This window comes from Castanea sativa, chromosome 10 (genome assembly GCF_040712315.1).
Source record: "Castanea sativa cultivar Marrone di Chiusa Pesio chromosome 10, ASM4071231v1".
Classification (NCBI taxonomy): Eukaryota; Viridiplantae; Streptophyta; class Magnoliopsida; order Fagales; family Fagaceae; genus Castanea; species Castanea sativa.
Window position 1 is genome coordinate 33,740,986 of NC_134022.1, and position 24,738 is coordinate 33,765,723.

General features: G+C 36.0%; 3 protein-coding genes across 8 annotated transcripts; 1 reads left to right on the top strand and 2 right to left on the bottom strand.

Moving 5' to 3' along the window:
• The first annotated feature begins 1,023 nt into the window (after positions 1-1,023).
• LOC142613245 (mediator of RNA polymerase II transcription subunit 10b-like) lies at positions 1,024-23,962 on the top strand. Of its 6 annotated transcripts, XR_012840247.1 has the most exons (10): positions 1,024-1,371; positions 4,991-5,052; positions 7,336-7,609; positions 7,702-7,782; positions 7,894-7,996; positions 8,132-8,221; positions 16,497-16,576; positions 17,586-17,638; positions 21,837-22,383; positions 22,733-23,409. XR_012840247.1 is itself a non-coding variant. In XM_075785493.1 (8 exons), the coding sequence occupies exons 3-7, from the start codon at positions 7,383-7,385 to the stop codon at positions 16,566-16,568; spliced, it is 573 nt and encodes a 190-aa protein (XP_075641608.1). In that variant the 5' UTR covers positions 1,066-1,371; positions 4,991-5,052; positions 7,336-7,382; the 3' UTR covers positions 16,569-16,576; positions 23,824-23,962. The 6 variants fall into 6 exon arrangements, 2 of the variants coding, with proteins under 2 accessions (XP_075641608.1, XP_075641609.1); XR_012840246.1 differs by lacking the exon at positions 17,586-17,638 and having other exon boundaries at positions 1,068-1,371; XR_012840249.1 differs by lacking the exons at positions 1,024-1,371; positions 17,586-17,638 and adding an exon at positions 1,503-1,526.
• LOC142612422 (uncharacterized) lies at positions 19,908-20,804 on the bottom strand. The gene has a single exon (XM_075784520.1). The coding sequence runs from the start codon at positions 20,802-20,804 to the stop codon at positions 19,908-19,910; it is 897 nt and encodes a 298-aa protein (XP_075640635.1).
• Positions 22,519-23,956, bottom strand: LOC142613241 (uncharacterized). Its single transcript, XM_075785490.1, has 2 exons — positions 23,435-23,956; positions 22,519-23,243 (listed from the first exon to the last, which is right to left on the bottom strand). The coding sequence occupies exons 1-2, from the start codon at positions 23,954-23,956 to the stop codon at positions 22,935-22,937; spliced, it is 831 nt and encodes a 276-aa protein (XP_075641605.1). The 3' UTR covers positions 22,519-22,934.
• Positions 23,963-24,738: the final 776 nt, after the last annotated feature.

The following is a 24,738-nucleotide window of genomic DNA, read 5'->3' on the forward strand; positions in this document are numbered from 1 at the left end:
CAGGTGACGACTAGTTGGAAATCGAGTCTCTAAGACTCGATTTACAACCAAGATGAAATTTGAACTACGCAAAAAAAAAAAAAAAAAAAAAAGACCAGGCAGCGCGACCCAGGCAGGCGCGCCCAGGTCCGCGCGACTGCCGGCTCGGGTCGCGCGGCTGGGCGCGCGACCCAGCCCCCGCGCGGCTGGGTCGCGAGCCCGCGCGCGCCCGGGCCGCGCGGGGCTGGGTCGCGCGCCCGGGCGGCGCGACCGGGCGCGCGGTGGCCTGGGTCGCGCGGCCGGGCCGGCCCGGGTCGCGCTCCGGGCCACCGCGCGCCCGGTCACGCCGGCCGGGCGCGCGACCCAGCCACCGCGCGGCCCGGGCGCGCGCTGGGCTCGCGACCCGAGCCGCGCGGGGCTGGGTCGCGCGCCCGAGCGGCGCGACCCGGGCGCGCGTGGCTGGGGCGCGCGACCCAGCCGGCCCAGTCGCGCGGACCCGGGCGCGCGCCCCCTGGGTCGCGCGGCGCGCGCGCGCCGCTGGTTTTTTTTTTTTTTTTTTTTTTGCGCAGTTCAAATTTGATCTGGGTTTGTAAATCGAGTCTTAGAGACTCGATTTCCAACTAGTCGCCACGTGGAAAAAATGCCACATCAGATAGAATCAGACCATCAAAATCGAGCATTAAAGACTCGATTTACAACTCCAAAATTGAGTCTCTTAGACTCGAGATGCTAGTAAAAAATATAGTTTGTAAAACTTAACTACTAACTATATTGTTTGAAAATTAATGCTATTTTAATATTTTTGCCCTTTGACTGTCACCGGGTTTAGATCTCTACGACAAAATTTTAGGCACATATAGACTTAAACTTATATTATATTATAGAAGAATTTTTATCTAATAAAAAAAAGAAAAAAAGTTTTTAACCATCTCCATCTCCATCTCCATCTCCATCTCCTTTTTCTTTTTCTTTTTCTTTTTAAGACATAAGACCATCTCCATCTAAACTTCAAATACCCAAGACAAAAGTTTAGGACAGTGGCGTTTTACTTTTTTTTTTTGATAGGATACTTTTTCTTTTTAAGAGTTAAGAGTTAAGACCATCTCGATCTAAACTTCAAATACCCAAGACAAAAGTTCAGAACAGAGGAAATGGGGATAAATCCCACATCGTTACACAAATCCTGCATAATGGCGACGTGGCATCGTATTAGACTGACACCTGTCAAGACTGTCTTAATCAAATTTTCCGTTCCGTTAACCTAACGTTAGCCGCCAAATCAAAAAGAAAAAACACCACCTTTTAGCCGCCAAGAACCACCGCTCCAACCCCCTTTCTTTTGATAGAAATCTCTGTGGTGAAGATGAAGACCACAACTCAGAATTTTTCTAGGTTTGTTACCTAACCGACCTTCAAATCCCTCTCTTATTTTTGTCTATATATTTTTATTTAATTTACGAAATCTCCTAAAATCCCCTAATATCTTTTGAGGATTTTAGGGTTTGCTGTGGGTAAATCATACAATTTCTTCTATTTTGGGAGATTTGGTAAATTATAACTTTTGCTTACACTGATAACTCATCAAAAATTGATATAATTCGTTATAACTTTTGTTTGGGTAACAAACACATTTCCTTAAATTTGTTTTTAGAATTTTGATTTTGATATTTTTAAAGCTTGGATAATTGAGTTTGGCCTGATCTTAGTTGAGTTATGTAGCCTAGAGTGCTGCTGGAATTGTGTTTGTTCTGGTTGGGTAGTGATTACTGGTGGTAGGTGTTGATTTGTTGTACTAGCTTGGTTGTGTTTAGTAGCTGATTTGTTGTATAATCGGGATTTAGTTTGTTTGTTTAGTTGTAGCTTGCGTTGCTAAAATGTTTCTGGGTTGAAGCTTATTATAATTATTTTATTTATGTCATCTGCTGGTTGTGGCTTTATGGGCGTAACTCTTAATCTTTTGTGTTGAATAAAATTTGAGTGCTTACAGCTTATGGGTCTGATCAATTTTATATCTTTTGTTGTTTCAAACTATGAAATCTATGTGAAGTATCATAGGAAAACACATGACTGATTTGAATACCTTATGTAAGTTTGGTAGACATCAGGATCATGGTTGCAACTTGAAATAAGCTTTCATGCATGATTGCTTGTTAATTCATTGCTTGATCGCTAGAGAGTTATGGTCTTTTTGTGAGGTTTAATGGGTGATGCCTCATAAAGTGATTGAGGTGAAAGGTCTCGTAAGAACTTGGAAGTGATTAAAATAGTCTTGACAGGTGTCATTCTAATACGCTGCCACATCACCATTGTGCAGGATTTGCTGCAACCAAGTTTCCTTTACTAATTAAGATTATTCCACATCACCATTAAGATTGTTGAACAAAAGCTTTATTAATTTTTGTAGAATGGTCCTCATGAAGCAGTGGGTAATGCCAAAGTTGCTTGGGAAATCATTTGGGTTTCTAAGGAGGGTGAGTTAGGCTTGCAGGGGATTGAGGAGTGGAATAAGCTGGCTTGTTTGAAACACATCTGGAACCTCTTTGCTCATACAAGTTCAATTTGGGTGGCATGGGTTCATATAAAACATATTGAAGGGGAAGATTTTTGGTGTGTCAAGGCACCCAAGACAGTACATGGGGTTGGAGAAAATTACTGAACTTAAGAGGATTGGCAGAAATATCTGAAATTTTCTATTGGAGATTATCCCAAATTTCCTTTGGCATGATCCGTGGCACCTAGGTGGAATTTTATATGAAAAAAAAAAAAAATTTACCTAGGGTCATTTATGATGCTGCTAATAGTATGGATACAAAGCTGGCTAGCATGTCGAGGGGTGGAGATTGGAGATGAAAACCTGAGAGATCATTTGAGTTTGTAGCCATTCAAAGAAAATTTTCTTGGTTGAGAATGGAGATAAAGACTAGCCTATGTGGCTAACCCCAAAGAAAGGTTAATTCAATTGTGCCATGACTTGGTGTGCAGTTAGAGTGAAAAGGCAACAATTTCATGGTGGAAATTAATTTGGTTTCTCAGAGCTATATTGAAGCATGCTTTCATGGATGGCTTGTGTTTAAAAGTAGACTTCACACTCTTATGATAGGTTCCTTCAATGGGGCAACAGTGGGTTTTTTTTTAGAAGGGTCTTGGAGAGTAGAGATCTTCTATTCTTTGATTACATTATCATTTTCTAAAAGCATATGGAGTGAAGTGATGGTATGCTGCCTTGTGGAAATCCTGCACGTTGTTGGGATGCTGTGGTCAACTGGGGATTGCATCATTTGAAGGGCAATAATCTTAAGGAAGTGTTATGCAAGCTGTGCTGGGAGGTAGTCATGTATCATCTTTGGATCTGGCGTAATGCCAGCTGGGAATCTAAAGAGTGAAGAGTCTATTATCTAGGACGTAAAATGGGAAGTTAAAGACTCATGTCCAATCTGAATGAGGCTTCAAAAACACTATCTGCAACAAATTCCTATTCTGTAAATGGGAAATATATTCCTCAGTTCTTCAATGTAGTTTAGGATTCTGTTAGCTGTGCTCCTGAATTATACGTGTTAAAGGGATTATTTCATTACTGTTGTAAGTGTTTTTCTTGAATGAAATTCAGCTAATTTATTGGGAAAAAGAATAATAATAAACCAACCTAACAAGAGTAGAACCCAAAAACAGGTACAAGAAACCCATACATAGGTCATGTTCAAGTTTCATCTAGTGTAATTCTTTGTGATGCTAAACAAGTAATTTAACAAATCAATCATTGGACTATGCAGTCGTATTATACTTGCAAAATATCAAGATTATCGGAGACCAATAAAGAAATGTATATATATAAATAAATAAGAAAATTCAGAGATAAATTGCCTAGAAATAAGAAAATATAGGAGTACAAATTGAAGTTGTGTTTGTTGTTTTCTCAGATCTTTGGGAGGACTCACCTGAGCGAGCGAGAGAGAGAGGCTCCAAATGAGAGACCTAGCTATAGAGAGAAACAATGGGGGAGGGTTAGACAGTTTAGAGTAAAAGAAAAAGCTTATATATGTACATACATAGAAAAATTCAAGAAAGGAACAGAAAATCGATTTGACATACAAATTTGGTTCGAATTGAAGGAGTGCAACAAAGAAGACTGAGTCGCCAAGTTAAAAGTTGCTGGAGTATTCTTTTCTTGTTGACTATGACGTTTGATTGGTAGTGGCCATAGTATTCTTTTCTTTCCGTTGTTGGAGCTATTGTTATTGTTATTGTAATGTGAGCTATTGATAAAGCCTCCCAGATTGTATAATCTTATGCCTCAAATGTAAGTTAAAAGACTTGTAGTTTCTTGTTTGTATTTACCTTATGTGATTCAGTTACTACTTCGTTGAATTTTATTATTCCTTCGTTTTGTTTATTTTTAGTTCCCAAAGGAAAGGCACAAGCTTTACTACCTCTATTTTTAATAATTCTCGATTTATTGAATGATGTGTGGTTGTTAACTGCATGTTTTGAAGTATGGCGTTAAAATGTGTTAGGAACCCACATTTGAGTATAGAATGTATTTAGTTAGTTAGTTAGTTAGTTAGTTACAATTCCAAGCATGTTAATCACATTTAACACATGTTGGAATTATTAATGCACATGGGGAATAATAGGACCATTAGGATAAGGCCAGGTGGACCAATAGAATAATTTTATGGTTCTATAAATACCTACTCGTAATCACATTTCCATCATTGAAGAATAAGCCAATTTCTTAGTGCATTAGTACTTTTTTTTCTCTTAATCTCTTACCTTCTCTATGGAGGGTGACTACCTCGAATTAAGTCAATTTTCCTATAATTCCTATCCATCCCCATTAGGAACCATTGGGTTCCTAACAAAATGTTTGATGTATGTAAGTTGCTTTTTGGGGAACCTCCTTTAGGTGGGTTAGGATTTTCTTGAGTTGCATGAGTGTTTTAGGTTAAGAGTTATATGTTGATTTTCCTTAAATTAATGAACTAAGAATATTGAGCTTTAATCTTTGGATTAGGTGTTCCTGGTACCCAGGATTGTGCTCCTTCAAGTTTAGGCCTGCGTTTCTTCTGCTCTGAGGTAAGTGAAATTATGTTTTTAAATATTTGGAAGGTCATGACATGATTTGAGAAGCTGATTTCATTAAATTATTTTTATTTTAATAAGAACATTATGTACATAATTATGTATTATACAATTAAATTAGTGGATATGCGATGTCACATTTAAATGTTATGAAAATGATAAGTTTGAGAAGCAAGGATTGTTTTATGGTCAAGCTATATGGTATGTTCTGAACTTCTCCGTTAGGGATGATGGTATGGGCTTTCCATGGAATGTGGCCTAGGACAAATTGTGAGATGAATGAAGTAGCCTACCTTTGTTTGGTCAAGACCAACTTGGGTGGATGCTGATCATCTCTATGATTGATGAAGGATCATCATGAGTGGCCAAGGCCATTTGTGATTGATGATATGAGCATGTATGTACTTGGGAATACCCGACATGGTGGGGACTATTGGATGCCTGACCCAAGAGGGTTGGATGCTTCATGCTTTACATGCTTACTCGACAGGTTTACCAAAGTTGCATTATAAGTAATTATGTTTTATGTTATGATAAAGGAAATTATTAGTTATTTAATTATCAACAATTATGTTTTAAAGTGATCAGGAAACATCTTATATGATGTTAAATCATGAAATATGATTATGATGTTAATAAGTTTTGAAGTAAGAGTTTTCCTCATCAGGTCTTATAAAGTTTTCTCATGACACTTATAAAAAAAAAATCTTCTAAGGAAAAATAGTTGCTTTATATAATAAGATATAATTTTCTAAGAAAAGCGTTTTCTTTATGTGACGAGATTTATTTTTTAAAGAAAGGATGCAAGTTATTTTTCAAAGTTATGTAAAAGATTTGTTTATAAAGTTAATGAAAAATATTTGTGCATGTACAAAGAATTTTATCTTGAAGCATATCCACATATTAAGAAAAGCCTTTGATATACATGCATTCATGTTTTCTTTCTAAATTTTCATGCTCCCTAACCCCCCTTACTAAGTTGCATTCATGTTTTCTTTCTAAATTTTCACGCTCCCTAACCCCCCTTACTAAGTCTTTCAGCGCTCAGCCCGAGCATGTTTCATGCAATGGAGGAGCAGCAAGAGCCTTAGTTGAGTTTTGCTTGTGTCCGTTTTAGGTTTATGTAGTATTTGCTTTCTATTTTAGGTATTTTTATGCTTATTTCTGTAGAGATTTTGTACCTTAGAATCAAAATCAATTGTTGAGAGTTGGAACCTTTGATGTGATTGGAGATTTTATGTTGTGAACATGTGATATTTTAAATAATTAATGGCATTGTTATCCATTGGAGAAAAAGGTTAAGGTTAGATGCCCTGACTAGCAAGTAGTAAGAAGTAAAAAAAAAAATGCACACAAATTTAGTGTATCAAGTTTAGGCTTGATATTAACATTCCACTCATGGTTTCAAATCTGGAATTCAGGTGTGGGTCGTGACATGAGCTTTAATGGAATATTTCTATAACCTGTCACTCATGGTTTACTTTATATAAATGTAAAAGTTTAGTTTTCATTAATGGCATATTTCTATTTTTAAAAAGGATTCCTATTAATATATACATCCCTAAGGGGGAGTATCAGTCATCCACAAACCTCAAGGGATGGGAGTGTCATTTTGTGCATTGTCTGGGCAAGAATCTGTTTTAAAAATGGAATATCCTGTTAATAAAAATAACAGTTTGTGAGGGTATGAACTTAACTGTTGCAATTATACAAACCTTAAAGGAGGGGGGAGTGTCATTTCATGAAATGTTGCCCCAGTAGTGCATTCGTAAAACCTCAAGGGAGGGTGCTGTAATTTTCCCTTTAATAAATGATGGTATTTCAAAATAATTATAAAATCACTAATTGCGTCAACTTTGTTCTCTTAACATTCTTTTGCTTCCCAGGTACAAGCTTCTAGCTGTATTTACCAGAACTTTGTTTGATTGGTCATGTGCGTGGGGATTTACTTCTAGGGAATCCATTTTGTTGTTCTTAGATTCCCTTTCTTCTTGTACATAATTTTTTGTTTTCTTTTTGCTGCTTGTACATATTTTCTTTGCCTACTTCATTTCTTCAACGGACTAATTTCCTCTAAATATAATTTTTCTTACCTATGAAAAAAAAAATTCTTTTGCTTCCTAAATAATGGAAAATTGAATGAGAGGATTGGATAAAAATCCATTTGAATATACCTTTAAACTTTTGGTATCTACAGAAAGTTATTGTTTAACAATTAATTGTCTACTTATTAATTTCTTAATATTCATATTGTACATTCTTTATTCTTTGCAACAGATATAGTTTCAAAAGTCTTAGTGAGGTTTTTGAAGTAAAATACAACAATGGATTCATCACAGAGTGCTCTAACAGCAGGGACTGGTGGTGGTGGCAATGGGATGATGATCTCTCAAACCAATGACACAGCAGCTACAACTGCTGTGGACGATCCAAAGCAGAACCTGAACCATGTCATCAACTCTATTCAGAAAACTTTGGGCCTTCTTCACCAGCTCTACCTTACTGTCTCTTCCTTCAATGCTGCCTCTCAGCTTCCTCTTCTCCATCGCCTGTATGTTTTTTTTGTCATATCTATTGCAATTAGTTCTTTTTATTTTTACTTCCTTTTCTAAGACATAAACCACTGTGGGTTTGGTTTTGCAGCAATTTTCTTGTTACAGAGCTTGACAACATGGTTAAATTAGCTGAGAAGTGCAACATTCAAATTCCTATGGAAGTGCTAAAGTGAGTCATTTCCCATGATTAGCCTTTTTTTTTTTCCAACTATAAATGGTCTTTTAGAACCTAATTCAGGTTTTCTTTACTTCTGATTGCTGATATTTTATTCTCTTTTAGTTTGATTGATGATGGAAAGAATCCAGATGAATTCACAAGGGATGTCATAAACAGCTGTATTGCCAAGAATCAGATCACCAAAGGCAAAACTGATGCCTTTAAGGTTGCTTTTGCTCCTGATATGACATATTTATTTAATTATTTATTTTTCAGTTCTATTTCTTCATGTAAATTTGAGATTTAATATTGGATTTTGTGTTTATTTGTGGTTTTATTTCGACCTTACATATTTTTTCAGGGTTTACGCAAGCATCTTATGGAAGAACTTGAACAAACATTTCCTGATGAAGTTGAATCTTATAGAGAGATACGTGCAGCCTCTGCTGCTGTAAGTTATATTTGTGTTGATGCGCTAATTTCTTAGAATGGTTCTCTGTATACGTCACTCCATAAATTTTCTTAAATTCAACATTTATTTTTATTTTTGCCATTATTAAGTGAAGAACCTCCTTCCAACTTGCTCTCCCCGAATTCCCTTTAATGCCATGTATAAGATCAAAATCACTCTGTACGTTTTTAGACCCTTTAAACACAACCAGATTAACCTAGTTATTTAGCCAAGTGATTAATTTAGGTAAATTATGCAGTTATAGGTTAACACATATCAATCATATTATTGTAAAGTACGGAAAATAAAGAACACAACAATATGATGACCCAGAAAAACCAAACCGGTAAAAAACCTGGGGAAGATTTAACCTAGCTATGCTTAAGGTAAACTGAATCCACTATGAAAGAATTGAAATTTACACAATAGCGACTTAGACCACTAACATCCTATTGCTACTTCGAGTAGGAAACTTATTACCACGACCACGTGACAGCTCCAAGTCCACGGACTACTTCTTTCTTAAATTCCCAGCAAGCACAAGCACAAGCACAAGCACAAGCACTCCCGCTTGTATATCTTTAAGCTCTTGAATCTGCAACTGAATTGATCACCAAGCTCTTGACATCAATCTAGATCTTGATAACTCTAAGTATATGTAAAGACAAACACCTCTAGATCTTACAAAAGATTCGCACACACAGCATAAAGAGCATTAGTAGCCACACTAAAAACGTGGCTAGGATTTTCCCTTTTATACCTATGGCAAAACATAAAACCCTACATGTAAAACGGGCTTGGGCAGTGTTGGAAAATTCTGTAGAAAAAACAATCGGCACGACTTTCGATCGGTCGAGTCTAATTCTCGATCGATCGAGCCAGACAGAATTGCACAGTAAATTCTGCAGTAACTGGATTCCAACTTTACATAAAAGACACATACTTTGAGCACGTCTAAACAAGACTAAAACGTTTTGATCATGGTTTGCCAACATTATAAATTAGAGTTCTAATACATTTAAATCTAAAGGTCTTAGAACCCAACAAACTCCCCCTTTGGCAATCCGTGACAAAACACAAACATAACAAAGTGGTCAAAGTTTACATAAAGACAGCCCATTACTAAAACATAGCCCAACATAACAAATTCAACCTAACTACTATCCATCAGTTGCAAGTGTAGACAGCAGCACGACTGAATCAACTTGTATATTCTTGTAACACTTAACAAACACATAAACGCATGTGTGGAAAATACAAATAACACAAAAATATAACTTCTTGATTTCACATAACACAAAATAAAGACATATATCATGAATAGCCTCATAAATATAAATCTATAAACAATGTGAAATAAGAAACATATAAACAAAGTATCTCCCCTATCATGGATAACCCAAATACAATACATCATGAGCCAAAAAAGTAAATACAGAGTGAAGCACCTAGATACAATCTAAAAACTCCACAGCTCCAAACAACACAAAATCTCCCCTTAACAACAAAAATTCCTCTCTACACCATATGCACTCCCTCTTTTTGTGACGAATTGCCAAAAGGCACTCACTCATTCATCAAAAGGAGGTGGCGGTCTAATACTCTCCAAATCCACTCGCAAAGCACGAAGCTCATCAAACATGTCCACCAAAAGCTGACCATGAGCCGCCTGAACAGTCATGACAGTCTCCAACATACGTCGAATGTCTGAATCATCCGAAGTAAAAGGCAAAGGAACATCAGCAACAGCAGCAGGATCAACAGATGCCTCAGCAGAAGTATCACCTGTAAAGGAGGGAGGAGGAGGAGGTACGACATCAGAAGACTCAACCCTAGGACGTTTAGAGCTTGCTCTCAACTGAGCAGCCTTCTGCCTAAGAAAGGTGGCACCTATAGGAGCGATAATATGAACAGACTCAGATGTGGGAAACTCCTCTAAACCAAGATGTAAAAGAATCCGGTGAATAAAAACGGGGAAGAAAAGAGCATGAGCAGTAGAACTACTCCTATAAACCTCGTTTAAAGAACGAATAAACAGATGAGGAAAACTGATAGGAGCATCAGTAACAAGGGCATACAAAAACACACATTGCTCAATAGGGATAGTGTGCAGATGAGAGATAGGCCACAAAGAATGACAAGCAATCCGAAAGAAAAGATAATGAACCTCAGTGAGCTTAGCAGTAGTGATCCGAGGATCAAAACCCCACTGGATAGAAGACCCAATGATGTAAGACATGATGTCGTCTAGTGGAGGAGACTCATCATAAGAGTAGATAGGATGCTGGACCACAAGTACCCCAAGAGCATCTACCACTACCAAATGGGTAATGGTGTACTCTTCACCTCGTATCCAACTTTTAACTAATGTGTTGGAATCATAGACATGGATAGAGAGGTTCGAGTAGAACTCTCTAATCAGGGTAGCTGGAGGTGGATGAGAAATATCCAACAATGGCAACTAGCCCCTACGTTCAAAGTTACGTTTAATCTCACTATCTAGCTCGTCTAACAAAACTTTCCTCTCAGCCCAAATGTTCCTCTTAAGGTTAAGAGTTTCATAGGTTGCTTGGTGTTTCTCACTCAAGAATCTCTCACTCTCGAAGGATGGAGCAGAAGAAAAGGAGGATTTCTTGTTGGCTCTAGTTTTCCTAGGCATGATGCTAAGGAAAGGACAAGACAAACAGAAAAGAACCAAAAAAGAAAACAAGAAAAACCAAGGGCAGACTGCAAGTTAGCACAAAACAATATAGAAAATAACAATCTATATGATGCATAAACAGTGTAAGCACATGATGCATGTTCTAATGCAGTGAGAATAAGTTTAATGTAACTTTAAAATCACAAAATTGGCTTGAGCATAGAGTTTATATCAAAAACCCCAAAAATTTCGGAAAACCACTTGTACAATTTTCAAGAAAATTGACCAATTGATCATTAAAAAAGATAGATAACACAATATAATGATCATATGAATCAATCCAACAAGCTAATTTCATCAAATTAAACCTAATTGAACAAAATCCCCAATTTAGGTAGTTTTAAGCCCTAGAATTTCCAATTTTTCACAAAACCCTAAATTGATTAAATTAATGCATATAGAACAGTTGTATATCCTTCCACAACAAAAACTCATTGATCAATTGTGAAAGAAAAAGCTTAAAACATCAAAATCCCCAAATTTTCTTAGGTTCGAAATTATTTCCAAAATTCATGAAAAAAAATGCATGAAACTTGAAAATAAATGAAAAAGGAAGGGTAATATGGTCTTACCGCCTTAGAGGACAAAAACCTTGCAAAAGAATCGGAGGAAAACGACAAAAATTTTGATTGGAAGCTTTGACAGATCGGATAGAGAGAGAAAGAGTTTGAAAAAGTTTGAACATGTGAGAAACAAATGTTTTTAAAAAACTCTCTATACGACTTTCGATTGATCGAAAATTAGGTTCGATCGATCGAAAAGACTTCGATTGATCCAACACCAATCGAGCACCGATCGAAACAAACAAAAGTTGACCAAAATTTTAATCGCAATTTCGATCAGTCAAGAAACAGGTTCGACCGATCGAAAAAAAAAAAAAAAATTTTGAAAGTTAAAACAATTTTATGCAAAAAACTCTTCAAAGCATTGAATTTTATGAATAAAATGCATGAGTATGAAATGAAATGCTTTTCAAAAGCACTTGTTTTGATCCTAGTTTTCCCAAAATTTAGAGTTTCCATCAATTTTCCTTAAAAATCCAAACAGCAAACATGTTTTGCATAAAACTCAAGGAAATTTTCAAACTTGGTTGGCCAAATCAAGATCACACACAATAACATGTACAAAGTTTAGCAAAGAGTAACCTGTGTAGTGTGCAGCTAGTAAAAGCTTGAGATACATGTAAGGTGATATGTGAATAGTAATTAAGCACAATTTCTACAAAATCGATCACATACATTTAAAAGAAACTATCCCTCAAAGAGTTACATCATATAACTCTCACATCTCCTAGAATAAAAGCTTGCAATCATGTAAGTTTCTTGATTTGCCTCATAATATACACACCAATTTTATTTGATTGATTTAATTATGGAAAAAATTTCTCTCCAAACTAGTTTGGAGAGAAACCCTTCAAACTTATCAAATATTTTTATATTGAGTGTGAAATTTGAAAATCTAACCGTTGGATTGCATGTTTTTATTATATTATTCATGCTTGCAAAATTTCAAGAAAACAAAAATCAATTACTATGTTATCAAACAAATGTTAAAATTTCAAGTTTTTGTAATCTAAAATTGTGTATAAAAAATAAGTTCATTGATCAAATAGTAAATAAAATCCGATTTGAACGAAATTTGATATACATGTTAAGAACATAAGGAACATGAAATTCAACGATTAGATTTTCAAAATTCACACCTAAAAAAAAGATATATGATAAGTTTGAAAGGTTTCTCTCCAAACTAGTTTGGAGAGAAACTTTGGTCTTTAATTATAGTCCAATAATGTACACACCAATTTTAGCATTAAACCGAGGCTACACCTTATATTTTTTTTGTGCAAGTGCTACACTTTCTCGAGCATAAAATCTTACGATATGCACTAAGGTGTTCATGATTGGCTAATAAACAGTGGTGAGATGATTATTTATGCCTTTCTCATTAAGTTCAAGTCCAACAATCAAAAGCATGTAACTTCAAGATTAAGATCAAGTAATCAAAAACTATAAACATCTCCCACACAACATGTACTACAAAGCTCAAACTAGTAAAATGCAATAAAATAAGTTCATCCAAGCTAAACAAGGTACATAAACATGTTATGTAAAGATAATATGGCCAACCTTGATTTCAAATTCAAGAAAACAATGCAAAACACATTTTGCTTCCCGTTTCCTTTTTTTTATTTTTTTATTTATTAAAATAACAAAAACAACCTAGAATGAAATGCATGAATGTTATGCAATGCAAATCTTAGAAAAGCAAAGAAAACAAAAACAAAAATACCAAGAAAAAAAATGGTCACAAATAGTAGAGCAATGAAGCACAAGAACCATGTCAGAAAGACTCACTTAGATTGAGTCTTTTGCATCCAAAGCTTTTTAGATGCACCTTGAGCATTGGAGTTCTTATTCACATTAGAATGATTTTCAACTCCAGAATTGGAATAAAGGTTTAAAGCCTTTACCAACTCACCAATAAGTACTATAGGATCTTGTGCTTGAGGCACAGGTACTTTTGGTTTATTTGCTCGCTTAGTAGCTTGCAATTTGAAACAGTTTGAACGAATGTGCCCGGAATTTCCACAAAAATGACAAACTCATGCAGGTCTATCATGCAACTTAACCCTAGAAGGATTAGAAGTCTTAGGTTTGGACTCTTGAAGATCAACCCTAATCTTTCTAGGAGGTGTAACTTCTACAGGTTTGACAACCTCACATACAGGGGACTCAGAAGAAGGAACAAAGTTTGTGGAATGTGTTTCAGAAACAGAGATGCTTTCTATAAAACCTAACCCAGTTTTGTTTGAAGGAGACTTTTGAACACTCAGCATATGATCAAGTTTGGAACTAACAGAGCTATTAGTTTGTTCTCTAGTAACAGATAGATCATGTTCCAAATTCTTAACTTTATTGAGTAAAAGCATGTTCTCAGTCTTCACATTATTCAACAATTCATTAGCATCAAACAGTTTCACAAGCAAATTCTTTTTATCAAGCTCAAGAGATGCAATTTTCTTTAAGCTTAGATCAACATTCATAGCATCCTTTGCAGCAACTTTGCAAAGTTTATTGTAGGCTTCTTGAAGATCTGCATCTTCAGAGAGTTCCTCATCAGAAGTGTTCTCTACAACAACACTTTCATCAACTACAGCAGTAGCAGTAAAAGCAATGAAGTTTCAATCCTCATCACTACCAGACTCATTGTCAGAAACTTCATCATCACTAAGGGTTACGACCATAGCCTTACCCTTAGACCTCAAGTATGTAAGACATTCAGATTTCATATGACTATACCCTTGACACCCAAAACATTGTTGTCCTTTAGTGGGATCATTCATCCTAAAATTTCTAAGTTCAGCAGTGTTCTTACCTCTGGCCCTTCTGTTGTTATTCCTAAGAAAGTTTCTAAAGTTCTTGGCAAGATATGCAATCTCTGTAGCAGAGAGCTCATCATCAAATCCACTCACATTAACATCATCAATAGACTTAAGAGCCATTGATTTGGATTTGCTAGTCTTAGGTAGGTCCAACTCATAGGACTGAAGAGATCCTACAAGTTCATCAATAGGGATGGAGTTCACATTATTGCTTTCAATGATGGCAGTTACTTTGGGTCTAAAGTTCTCAGTCAAAGATCTAAGAATCTTCCTAACAATTTTAGGTTGAACATAGATTTCACCTAGATTATATGCGAAATTAACAATATCATTAAGTTTAGCATAGAATTCATCAAAAGATTCATCATCAGACATCCTAATGCTTTCAAATCTAGTAGTTAATTGCTGCAACTTATTAATTTTAACTATCTTTGTGCCTTCATGCACAGTTTGGAGGATATTCCAAGCAGTATGAGCAACCTCAACATTAGAGATTCTCTTAAATTTCTCCATAGAAACAACATTAAAGATAGCATTCATGGCTTTGCTATTGAAAGCGGCTGCTTCTTTCTGAGAAGTTTGCCACTCACTCACAGGAGTAGTGGGCTTCTCCCATCCGTATTCAACGGAGTTCCAGACTCTCTCATCATTGGATTTCAAGAATGCTTTCATCCTGACTTTCCAATAAGCATAGTTATTCCCATCAAAGTGAGGAGGAATAACAAGAGAGTGTCCGTGTTCCATGACAACTGGGGTCAAGGATCAACTCAACGATCAAAAGATCTACAACAAAAGCAGCTACCCGCTCTGATACCACTTGTACATTTTTAGACCCCTTAAACACAACCAGATTAACCTAGTTATTTAGTCAAGTGATTAACTTAGATAAATTATGCAGTTCTAGGTTAACACATATCAATCATATTATTGTAAAGTGCGAAAAATAAAGAACACAACAATATGATGACCCAGGAAAACCAAACCGGTAAAAAACCTGGGAAGAATTTAACCTAGCTATCCTCAAGGTAAATTGAATCCACTATGAAAGAATTAAAGTTTACACAATAGCGACTTAGACCACTGACATCCTATTGCTACCTCGAGTAGGAAACTTACTACCACGACCACGTGACAGTTCTGAGTCCACAGACTACTTCTTTCTTGAATTCCCAGCAAGCACAAGCACTCCCACTTGTATATCTTTAAGCTCTTGAATCTACAACTGAATTGATCACCAAGCTCTTGACATCAATCTAGATCTTGATAACCCTAAGTGTATGTGAAGGCAAACACCTCTAGATTTCACAAAAGATTTACACACACAGCATAAAGAGCATCAGTAGCCACACTAAAAACGTGGCTAGGGTTTTCCCTTTTATACCTAGGGCAAATCATAAAACCCTACACGTAAAATGGGTTTGGGCTGAGTTGAAAAATTCTGCAGAAAAAATAATCTACATGACTTTTGATCGGTCGAGTCTAATTCTCGATCGATCGAGCCAGGCAGAATTGCACAGTAAATCCCGCAGCAACTCAATTCCAACTTTACATAAAAGACATACTTTGAGCACGTCCAAACAAGACTAAAACGTTTTGATCATGGTTTACCAACATTACAAATTAGAGTTCTAATACATTTAAACCTAAAGGTCTTAGAATCCAACACACTATTTGTAAAAGGTTACCTCTTGCCCATGAGCTATAGTTCAACGGGCACTTCCTCCTACCATAATATTGAGATGGAAGGTGAGGTCATGAGTTCAAAACCCACCAAGTATTTGTGTAACGTACTAATCAAGAAAAAAAAATTGCGAAGGGTACCTCTTTATTTGTTAGTTCTGTATTATTATTTCTGCTGTTGCATAAAATGTGAAGAATTTGTCTTAGAAGATTCTGGATGTGCATCTCATTCCTCAAGCAATTGTGTTACTTGAGTTATGTTCCTCAATGTAGAATGAAATGCTAAAAATAGTTATGTGCATAATCCTGAATGGAGATTGGTAACTGAATGTATGGCATGAGAATTTCAAACACCCAACGTTGAAGTCAATTCTTGATTCAAGTAATTAATCAGCTTTTCCTTTAAAAGTAAACCAAGCTGGAGCCTATCTGAGAGAAAAGTGTAGCGTATCTTCTTTTATATGTTTTGTGTTTACCATATTAAGCTTTTTTGCCTTTTATATCTAATGCAGGAATCAAAGCGGCTTGCACAAGCACAAAGCATGTTACCAAATGGAGATATGAAGGTCAAATCCGAGCTTTAGGTTTTCATGTAAGTATTGCTTTGGTTGTTAATGTCCATCTTTTAGCATATCTGTAATTTTGTGATTGTTGTTAAAATTCCAGATGGATGCATTGATTTATTATAGCGGAGTTATTTTTCTTTACTTCCTTTTCAATACATGCTGATAAAAAATTTGGACATGTGCATACTTTTAATTTTTTCTAATGATCTTTTGTGGGGGGAATTTTTAAAACAGACCATTCGTTGTATTTGTACACTTTGAATACCTTGAAACTTTTCCTTTCACGTCAATGTATTTTACAAAAGTATACATCTCATCCAATTGTGTTTGCTTGGCCTTTATTTTATTTTAATGGTTTGTTTCAGATACATTACACTAAGGAACTATGGGACCAAGTATGTTGTTATGGGACATACTAAGCTGGGAATTTAGTTTTCAATATTAGTAGGATCAATAGAGTGGAAGTTGTAAAGCATGATATTGGATTAATTTTCACCTGCAAAACTGAAATAATAGGATAGAGTATCTATTTTTATTTATAGTTGACTTTCTTTTTTGAGAATATGCTATGTTGTTGTCTTAAAGTATTAAACGTAAAAGGCTACCAAGAATGTTGAATGAAGCTGAAAATATTTATGGTACTTAATAGAGAAATTTGTGGTGATCATGTTAGTGCTATCTAAGCGTTTAGGTATGGGACATGCATTGACCTTTTAGCTTGTATAATATCCTCTGTGGACGAGTGTATGTACTATTCTAACATTCAACCAATGTTTGATGAAACATTATAAACTGCAGTTAGGGGTTTTCTTACTCAAGTAATATAAACTTAGATTTCCTAGATTTTTGTTCTCTCTCTCTCTCTCTCTCTCTCTCTCTCTCTCATGCCTACTATTTGAGAGTGAATGTAATTAGTAATGAATATGTGTATTTTTTGGACAAAAGTTATAGAATGCATGATTTCAGAATCTTTGGTGTTTTTGTTAGAGTGAAAATTTAAGTGGTATGGCATTAGTTATTAATGTGGTTACACAGCAAGGGAATCCTAATTCGGGGGATATAGACAGTTCCAGTGTAATATATGCAAGGTAAGAGAGTCCATATGCAGACTCTTGCATGGCCATTCTTAAATCCATGATTAAAGCCATATCTAATTTAAAGAAGGTTAGATTGCATATTTGGTCCTCAACTTTCAACTGTTATTTCAAAATCGTCCTTATACTTTAAAATGTTTCACTTTAGTCCCTATACTTTCATAATTGTGTGAAAAATGTTCTAATTGTCATTTGTTGGATGAAAAATGTTGATGTGGCCAGCAGAATTCATGCAACGTCATCTAAGCAACCTCAGTTTTATTAATTTCATTTGTACTTTCCATCTATTAGATGACGGTAAGGATCTTTTTAAAATATTTTAAAATATAAGGACGATTTTGAAACAAAGGTCAAAGGTTGAGGACCAAATATGCAATTTAGGCTTTAAAGAAATACTGATTACAATTTAGTGTGGCCATTATAAAAATTTTGTTCTTCAAGGCTCTAACTTTCTCATTATCAGTCAAATTCAGTGGTTCTTGATGAAGCACGGGTGCGGGTGCGGGTGCGGGTGCGGGTGCGGAACTCGACAATTTTTGAAAAAGGTGGGTGCGGGTGCGGCGGGACTCGGCGATTAAAAAATTATTAAAAATATTTTTATTTATATTTTTAATATATTACTAAGCATACTTTTTCACATTATATAAACATATACCAAATTTAAAATTTATAGTAGATATTAACTAAAACATGATGTTCATAAATTAAATACAATCCACAAGATTGAAACTAAAACATTCCATGATGTTCAGAAATTAGAATACAACTCATAAGTTTGAAACTAAAACTAAATAAAAGACAATCAACAAGACAATCAAACACCAACATCTTCATCATCAAGATCAATAGATTCACTTCGAACTTCACTTTCACTAGTAGTAGCACTAGTGCTAGTATTCCCAATAACTATGGCTTCCAACTCTGGCTCATCAAGAGTAAGGGTTGCACTCTCAAGAATTCCAGCTCCTCCATGTATGTCGCTCTCATTCCAAGAGTTTCCTCCAATATCCCACATCTTTGTTGCTGTATGTATGTACTCCTCATTGCGCCTTGACAAGAGTCGAAGATTAGAATGCACATATACCAAATCATCAGCACGTGCAGGAGCCATTTTGTTTATGTTTAAGGAATGAATGAATTTGTATGTGCTCCAATTCCTCTCAGCACATGAGGATGAACAAGGTTGTCCAAGAAGTTTAAGGGCAAGGGTTTGAAGAGTTGGAAATGTGGTGCCATGGTATTGCCACCAAACCAAAAGTTGTAAGACCCACCTATCTGTCAAGGCAGCTGGTGAAGGAAACCTCCCTCCTGAAAATGCTGTAAACTCAAACTTCACCACACTTAATTCATTCCCATCTTCAAAGTATCGATCCAAACACTTGCTCCTTTCCATAGAAATTTCATAATCTCGATGTGGAGTGATGCGTTTTGGATTCTTCGAAAGCCATTCAATGGAGTAATACCTAGAGTTAAAGATTAAAAAAGAAATATAAAAGAAAGGTGTGTTTTACTAGAAGGGGGAACTAAAGAAAATAGAAAATAAATGTACTTACTTAGGATTTAAGGAATGAGCCAAGCAATGTAGTGGTGTACAGTTTTTAGTCCATCGATCAATGAGTATATCATACACCACACTCCAAAATGAGCAATGCTGATCATCTTCCAAGCCTTCGTGCCGATATATTACTGCTTTCACCTTCTCTATTATTGAATCCCACATCTCATACATAAGATGAAGACAAGGCTTATCTGTGTCGGCTATTCGTAGCATATCATAAATAGGTGCTGTGAATTCAAGGATATAATCAATATTATCCCACCAAAGATCACTTAGAATCAGATCTTTCACTTTTTGAGTTTTTCCAACATCATCCTCCCTATAAGAAGCCCATTGGTCACTAATAGCCATGGCTTGAAGGCATCTTTTTATCAACTTCAACATTTTTAGCATTACAACAACCGAAGCAAATCTAGTATCAGCAACTTGGAGCAGTTTTAATGTACAAAATTCATTAAACATTTCCAACCTCATTGAATGGTTCATGATAAAAACACGTATGAAGGATGCATCATCACCAATACGTGTAATCCAATTACATTCCTCATATGTAACTTCATTTTTTTTAGTGTTTTTTGCTGCACAAATATTCTTCAAAGCTAGATTGAGAGTGTGGACAACGCAGGGTGTCCAAAATATTTTAGGATACTCACCTTCAATAAGAGATCCAGCAGCCTTCATCACACTAGCATTATCAATGATGACTTAGATAACTTTTTCATGTCCAATCTCTTTTATAGCATCCTTCAACACCCCAGCAATATAATGTTTGTCTTTGAACTCACCTGACCTATCAATTGCCTTTATAAACACTGGACCCCCATCTGATACAGCCATAATATTAATAAGAGACCTCCTTTGTGGATCAGACCATCCATCAGAAACTATACTTACACCATTTTCAAGCCAAAAGTCCTTAATTGGTTTCAAAAGTCCTTCAACATGAGCTCTTTCTTTTTGCAAAAGTGTTGTTCTCAAAGCATTGTATCCAGGAGGAACATAACCTGGAATGCTATGAGTAGCAGCATATGCATAGGAATTACGATAATATGGGTTCCTTGCAAAGTTAAACGGAAGCCCAGCGGTGTAAAACATCCTAGCAATTGTACTATCCAACTCATGTCTAGCATTATTCTGGTATGTTTTCTCCAAAGTATTATTCACAGCCACCTTTCTCCTCTTACCATCAATCGGATTTGTACTATCACTTCTTTCATGTCTCCGAAATTGGGAAATAGGTATAGGCCCACGGCCTGGGGGAGGTGAGGGTAAGGGAATTTGACTTCTCAATTCTCTCTCTAACTTATCATTCTCAACTTGATCATGCATTTGCTGCATTTCCAGCCTATGACTCGGTGTCACCTTAGGGCACGGTTTAATTCCTTTATTAGGAATTTTTAATAAATGAGCCTTAACCCTAGAATAAGATACCATATAAACTACACTACAATAATTGCACTTAAAGTATGTGTTTCCCCCTGATTTAACAGATGCACCAACTGGTTTTTCTACTTTAGTCACATACTGCCAAAGAGAAGATTCATCATTTGGCACTTCTTGATTAGACGAAGGTGAAGTTTCTGTGCTAGTAACTTCGTCCATTGCAAATTCAATAGATTCAATTTAACCTACAAATAATAACTATTAACTAAATAAATTTAGAATAAATCAAACCAAGTTCAGAAATCACAGAATCACAAATAATAAGTTAATAACTATTAACTAAATAAGTTAATAACTATTAACTAAATAAATTAATAATAAATCAAACCAAGTTCACAAATTCACAAATAATGACTATTAACTAAATAAAACTAAGAATCTGAGTTGAGAATGCTTTGAGAAATTCACAAGTTCACAGATTCACAAACTAAGATTCACAAATCACATTCACAAATTCACAAATCACAAATCAAACTAAGATTGAGAGTGAAAGCTTTATTAATATCAATTCCTGAGTTGAGAATGCGTGAGAGAGAGTTGAGAATGCGTGAGAGAGATTGAAAGAATGAAGACTTGGATTTTCGGCACTGCAACAGGGGAGACGGAGAGAGTGAAGGCAGAGAGTGAAGGGCTGAAGCTTGAAGGCAAAGAGTGAAGGCAGAGATGGAGGGCAGAGCACACCGCTGAGAGGCAGAGAACACAGAGACAGCAGAGAGGCAGAGAGGAGAGAGCACGGCTGAAGTTTTTTTGCTTTGATGAAGTGAGAATGAAGTGGGCTGATTCGGCTGAATTAGGGTTAGATTTAAGTTCATACGGTGCGTTTCGCACCTTTTGTTTTTTTTTTTTTTTTGAATTTCGGCCTGAATCGGCTGTTTCGGGCTGAACTAGAAATTTCGGCGGTTTCACCGGTATCGCCCGATTCGGTGCGATTCCGCCCGAGTCAGCGTGAATCGCGCCAAGTCTATGCCGCGTCAGCACGAGTCGGCTGGAAAATGATGAATACACGTGGCCGACGCGGCCGGACGCCGCACCGACGCGCGAGCAGCGGCGTCCCTCACGCGTCGCCGCATCCCGCCGCGTCCGTGCATCCCAGGGTTCTTCAAGGGACCTGAATTTTCTTGCATATATTTCTGAGATTATTTGATAATTTGAACTTTCCACCAGATTCTAATGAATTTGTGTTTGTTTCAGCTTCAGTACTATTAAAGACTAATGCATATTCAGGAAATAAATAAATCACAACATCTGCATGGAAGCGCACATCTGCTGATATTCCTTCTTTTGGAGGGGGGGGGGGGGCTGAATATCTGCTGATATTCCTGTTTCTTCCTACTGCTATCTTTGCGTAACAACTTGATTCTATATATACATATGGGTGTATTTGTTGTCAATATGGCATGTTGTGATTAGGGTATAATAAAGTGGTGTCAATAGTGGGTTGATATGAAAGTGATGTCACTCCAATTTCTAATCATAATTTACCATCTAAATAAGTTGTGATAAAAAAAAAAAAAAAAAAAAAGAAGTGAAAATAGCTGTGTCTCTAACATTTCCCTTCTCTTTAACCTGTAGTAAACTGAGATATGCTACATGTGCATAAGGTGGAGAATCTAAAGTTATAGAACTGACGACTATAGAGGTCCTGGATTTAGTTAATTCTTTTGATGGTCATTTTTTAGTTGTGGATGCACTTCGTGGAATCTGGAGTCAGTTAAATCCTTATTAGTTATTTGAGAAGGTCTTTGGAGAAGTCGCCTCTCCCCTGTTCGGCAATTAGGGTTTTAACAGAGCTGAGCTTATAGCCCTCTCCTCCGCCTCGCTAGAAATGGTTCTCAAAAACTGCTTTCAAAAGCCCTCAATTTCTCATCCTCTGTTTTTGTTTTTCTAAAGCATGTTTGTTCTGATATAAGAAGGCTTCATTATCTGGTCAGTGTGGATTTACCCATTCCCACATGACTCGTTCCCTTGAAGCGATATCGATCGTGTTGTTTTTGTTTAATTTATCTCTCAACGTATCTTCTTTTGCTTTGGGAGAATACTGAAGCAACTATATCTTATTTATTTTCTATATTTACTTATCAAAAAAGGTCTTTGGAATTCTTATATTTGAGTAGACGACTTCTTCCATCTTTGTTAACCAACTTGAAAGTGAGTGTAGTGACCAATGGGTATTGGGCGTGCTTGTACAAAAGTGAACAGTGTGTTAATGCAATGCTGATCAAATTATTTTCATACATAGTTTTGCTACTGTAATTGAAGGGGTCGTGCAATTGCTCAAAAATATAACTCCTACCATTGTGAATTACCACTTGACTGGTCAAGAAAACTGCACCAATCTTCATCTTCATCTTCTGATGATGTTAAGGAATTATCTATTGGTTCTGCTATGTTCAGCATGCCAGTTTCTTCCTCAGTACACTCAGCATCTTCACAATTAGCATCACCTGTAAACATGTTGATGTTATGGTTGACACTTTCTGATAGAATGCTGGGCTTCTCTTTTGATTCAGAAGTAGAATCTCCTTTCACTGAGTTGCTGTCACTACTCATTCCATTTTTTCCATGTTGCTTATCCAGCATATTTTTCAGTTTCTGCAACTGTTTGTGTACCACAAAATACTTATCAGAACTGCTTGTAGTTAAACTGTTCTTAACATGACAAAAACCTTGTAACTCAATGATAACATCAAATTCTCTCTATAGGGAGAATCTGGACTCAAATTCCCCACCCCCACTTATTCTAATAAAAAACTGTTTTTAATAATTGTTAGCAACTAAAATAATGGTACCTGAAGGAGTAATAACTGATTATCTCTTTTTAGTGACTCAAAGTTGGAAGCTAGAGTGCCATAACTAGCTTTTAATAAGCTGTACTCTCGTTCAATCTGCTTAGTCTTCAATCTGGCCCTTCTATTTTGGAACCAAGTAGCAACCTGGCGAGGGTGTAGTCCAAGCTCATTAGCTAGCTTCTGTTTTATCCGAGACTCTGGCCTTGACTCTTCCTTGAACATAGTTTCCAGCAACTTGATTTGTTCATCATTGAATCTTTGCATGTCCTTGTTCTTCTTCTTACTTGCCATAGTGTGTGAACTTTCTATTGCTATCAATGCATACCTTTTCTTTAGCCAACATTTACTGGTTATAAACATATAGTAATAGATGTGAGACTTGCTTGTAGGAGTGTGAACTGAAAGAAATGTAGTGAGGGAAGTGGTGTAGAGAATATCTGCAGTGTGGGCCTGAGGCTGGTCTTGATAGGAGCATTTTTTTAATATACTTGGTAAAAAGAAACATCCCACTATCTGTTCCATCCGGACGCTTGTCAAGTAAAGGGGTTGGGATGTCCCTTTCTTCTTCCATGTTCTTTGTATCTAATAAGGTTCATGAAATTTTTATTTTTGTTTTTCTATATACTTTTTCAGCTGAGATACTTACATTTTTAGTCTCTGTTTGGATACCACTTAAAAATAAAAATTATTTCACTATTCAGCTTATTTTTGTTACTATTCATAGATTCTACTGTACTTTTTGGTACTATTTTTGGGTCTTATTATACTATTTTAACTAACTTTTATCTTTATGTACAGTATTTTCAACAATAAGTTTTTTGTTTCAGTAAAATAAGCGGTATCCAAACAGACCCTAAACTCTTACTGTTAAGTCTACTGTTGAAAAATTAATCTTGAGTTCCTTGCATAGATGCAGGGAGTACACTTAATTTACAAGCATAGTACAGGTTACAAAATTTACATTTAAAAAATATATATATTTTTTGCCGCAATTATTGATGTGAGAAGTTATAATTAGAGCAACGTCACTTTTATACGCTATCAACAACATTTTTATTTAAGAATAATGCTAAAGATACAAAATACTTTACAAACGGCTGATGTAGTGAGTGATTAGTAGTAAATGAAAAAATGATATTAATAGTGGGTCTTAATAAAAACCAATAAGAGGTTGGCCACATCAGCATTTTGTAAAAATATTGTAAAATAGGTTATATCCATAGCATTACTCTTTATTTAAACTAATTATAACATGCAACTTCAATAGTTGTCATTTAGTGGTTAGTGAAATTTTTTGTTAATAA